Here is a 1753-nt window from a genome sequence, read left to right as displayed (position 1 = left end):
CCGGACAAGCGGAGCCTCTGCCCCCCCGCCCCCCATCTCGCTGTCCCTTTGCCTGCTTTGCCGACTGCCCGCCCTCCCTCCGCTGTGCCTCTCTTCTCCTCTCCCTGTTTTGGGGTCCGCTACCCAAGAGATGCCTTCGTCCTTCAAGCCAGGGGCCTCGGAAACAGGTGACACTGGCAGTCCAGCCACCCGCCCCCCCAGCTGGGCTCCATTCCCCAGGGGAGCCAGATGGAAAGGCAGGTTCATGTTCCGTCCCTCTGGCTCTCCCGGGGGCACAGAGACACGTACACATCACTGCACAAAGCCACAGCCACGTGTGACCAGGGACACGCACACGAGAGCACAAGGGAAGGAGACCCTCGCTCACACACACATGCTCTGCCCACAGCAGGAGGACACTCAGCTGCTAGCAGGTGAGGGGCGCGAGCCAGGCTGGAGGGAGGGGAGGCCCCGACCTGACAGCAGGGGCGGCCCGGGGCTCCAGAGCCCGCCAGGAACCAGGGCGCAGAAGCCCCCATCTCACACCAGGTCTGGCCCCCGGATGGGTCCCCCTGGGTGCCAGCCCTGTCTGCTCTGAGGGTGGGGCAGAGAAAAGCTGCTTAGGGCTGGGCTGGGGACCCGGTGTTCCGGGCAGTGGGGCAGGGGAGGCTCACATTGTCTAAGGTGGACACGCTGAGTGCGGGCAGGGCTGGGGCAGCGAGCTGGACAGGGACACCCATGCCTGCCCCTCCCCCGCAGCCACAGACAGACGTCACTGACCGACAGCTCTTAAGCTCCTAATCGTCCCAAATCAGCAGGAGGGGATTTAGAAGAGGGGTGGTTGTCCGCTCCTTTGCCCTTGGTGGGGTACTGGGTCCAGTGCAGGACCTTTATATCTTCCTAAAGATCTTTTTTAATGTTTATTTTTGAAAGAGAGCGAGCACATGCGTGGAAGCAGGGGAGAGGCAGAGAGAGAGGGAGATACGGAATCGGAAGCAGTTTCCAGAGCCTGACTCGGGGCTCAAACTCACAATCTGGGAGATCACGACTTGAGCCAAAGTTGGATGCCCACCCGACTGAGCCACCCAGGCGCCCCAAGGAGACTTTATATCTTTTAGCTCATTTATCCTCAGGGCGATTCCATGGACGTTCTCTTCAGCCCCCCTTACAGATGAGGGGACAAAAGTGAGGTGACATGTCGAGTCCCAGAGCAGTAAGAGAATTTAACCAGACAGGCAGACTCTCAGTCATCCTGTGGGGAGGAAATGGGGGCGGGGGCTTCGCGCTCCAGGGCAGCAGGATCCCTGGGAGTACCCCCACCCTGGGCTCTCAAGCACCTCAGCTCACCTAGTCTCCCCCAGGCCTTTCTCAGTTTTAACCGGACTTGGGGGGAGTTGGGGGGGGTGGCACCCTCTCCAGCTCAGCGGTGAAGACTGCCAGGCCTGTGGACCTCTGGCTCCTTCCCGCTCCCCTCTGAAATTCAGACCCCGCTCCCCCAAAAGGTGGGGGTCAGAAAGAGCACGGGTGCAGGTGGCTGGGAGGGCTGCTGGCCCCAGGCCACTGCGGGAAGAACGTCAGCGGGTCTTGTGTCTGTCGTTGCCCGGGGGCCCCTTCCCTCTGCAGGTCCAGGGCGGCGTGTGGCTGTTCGGCCCTGGTCTCTGCGATGCGCTCATGGCGATGGACGTCATGCTGTGCACCGCCTCCATCTTCAACCTGTGCGCCATCAGCGTGGACAGGTGAGTCCCCAGCAGCCCGGCCTCCCGCCCCCTCCCGG

General features: G+C 62.6%; 1 protein-coding gene across 1 annotated transcript in view; it reads left to right on the top strand.

Moving 5' to 3' along the window:
- The window catches only part of DRD4 (dopamine receptor D4), a 15297-nt gene that overhangs the window by 12713 nt on the left and 831 nt on the right, over nucleotides 1-1753 (top strand). Inside the window, 1 exon segment of the mRNA XM_077773402.1 lies at nucleotides 1215-1753. This exon segment is cut by the window's right edge and continues 387 nt beyond it. Coding sequence (XP_077629528.1) covers nucleotides 1215-1753 — 539 coding nt within the window.

This window comes from Crocuta crocuta, unplaced genomic scaffold (assembly GCF_008692635.1).
Source record: "Crocuta crocuta isolate KB4526 unplaced genomic scaffold, BGI_CrCroc_1.0 scaffold1161, whole genome shotgun sequence".
NCBI lineage: Eukaryota > Metazoa > Chordata > Mammalia > Carnivora > Hyaenidae > Crocuta > Crocuta crocuta.
This window is presented reverse-complemented; position numbering and strand designations above follow the sequence as displayed.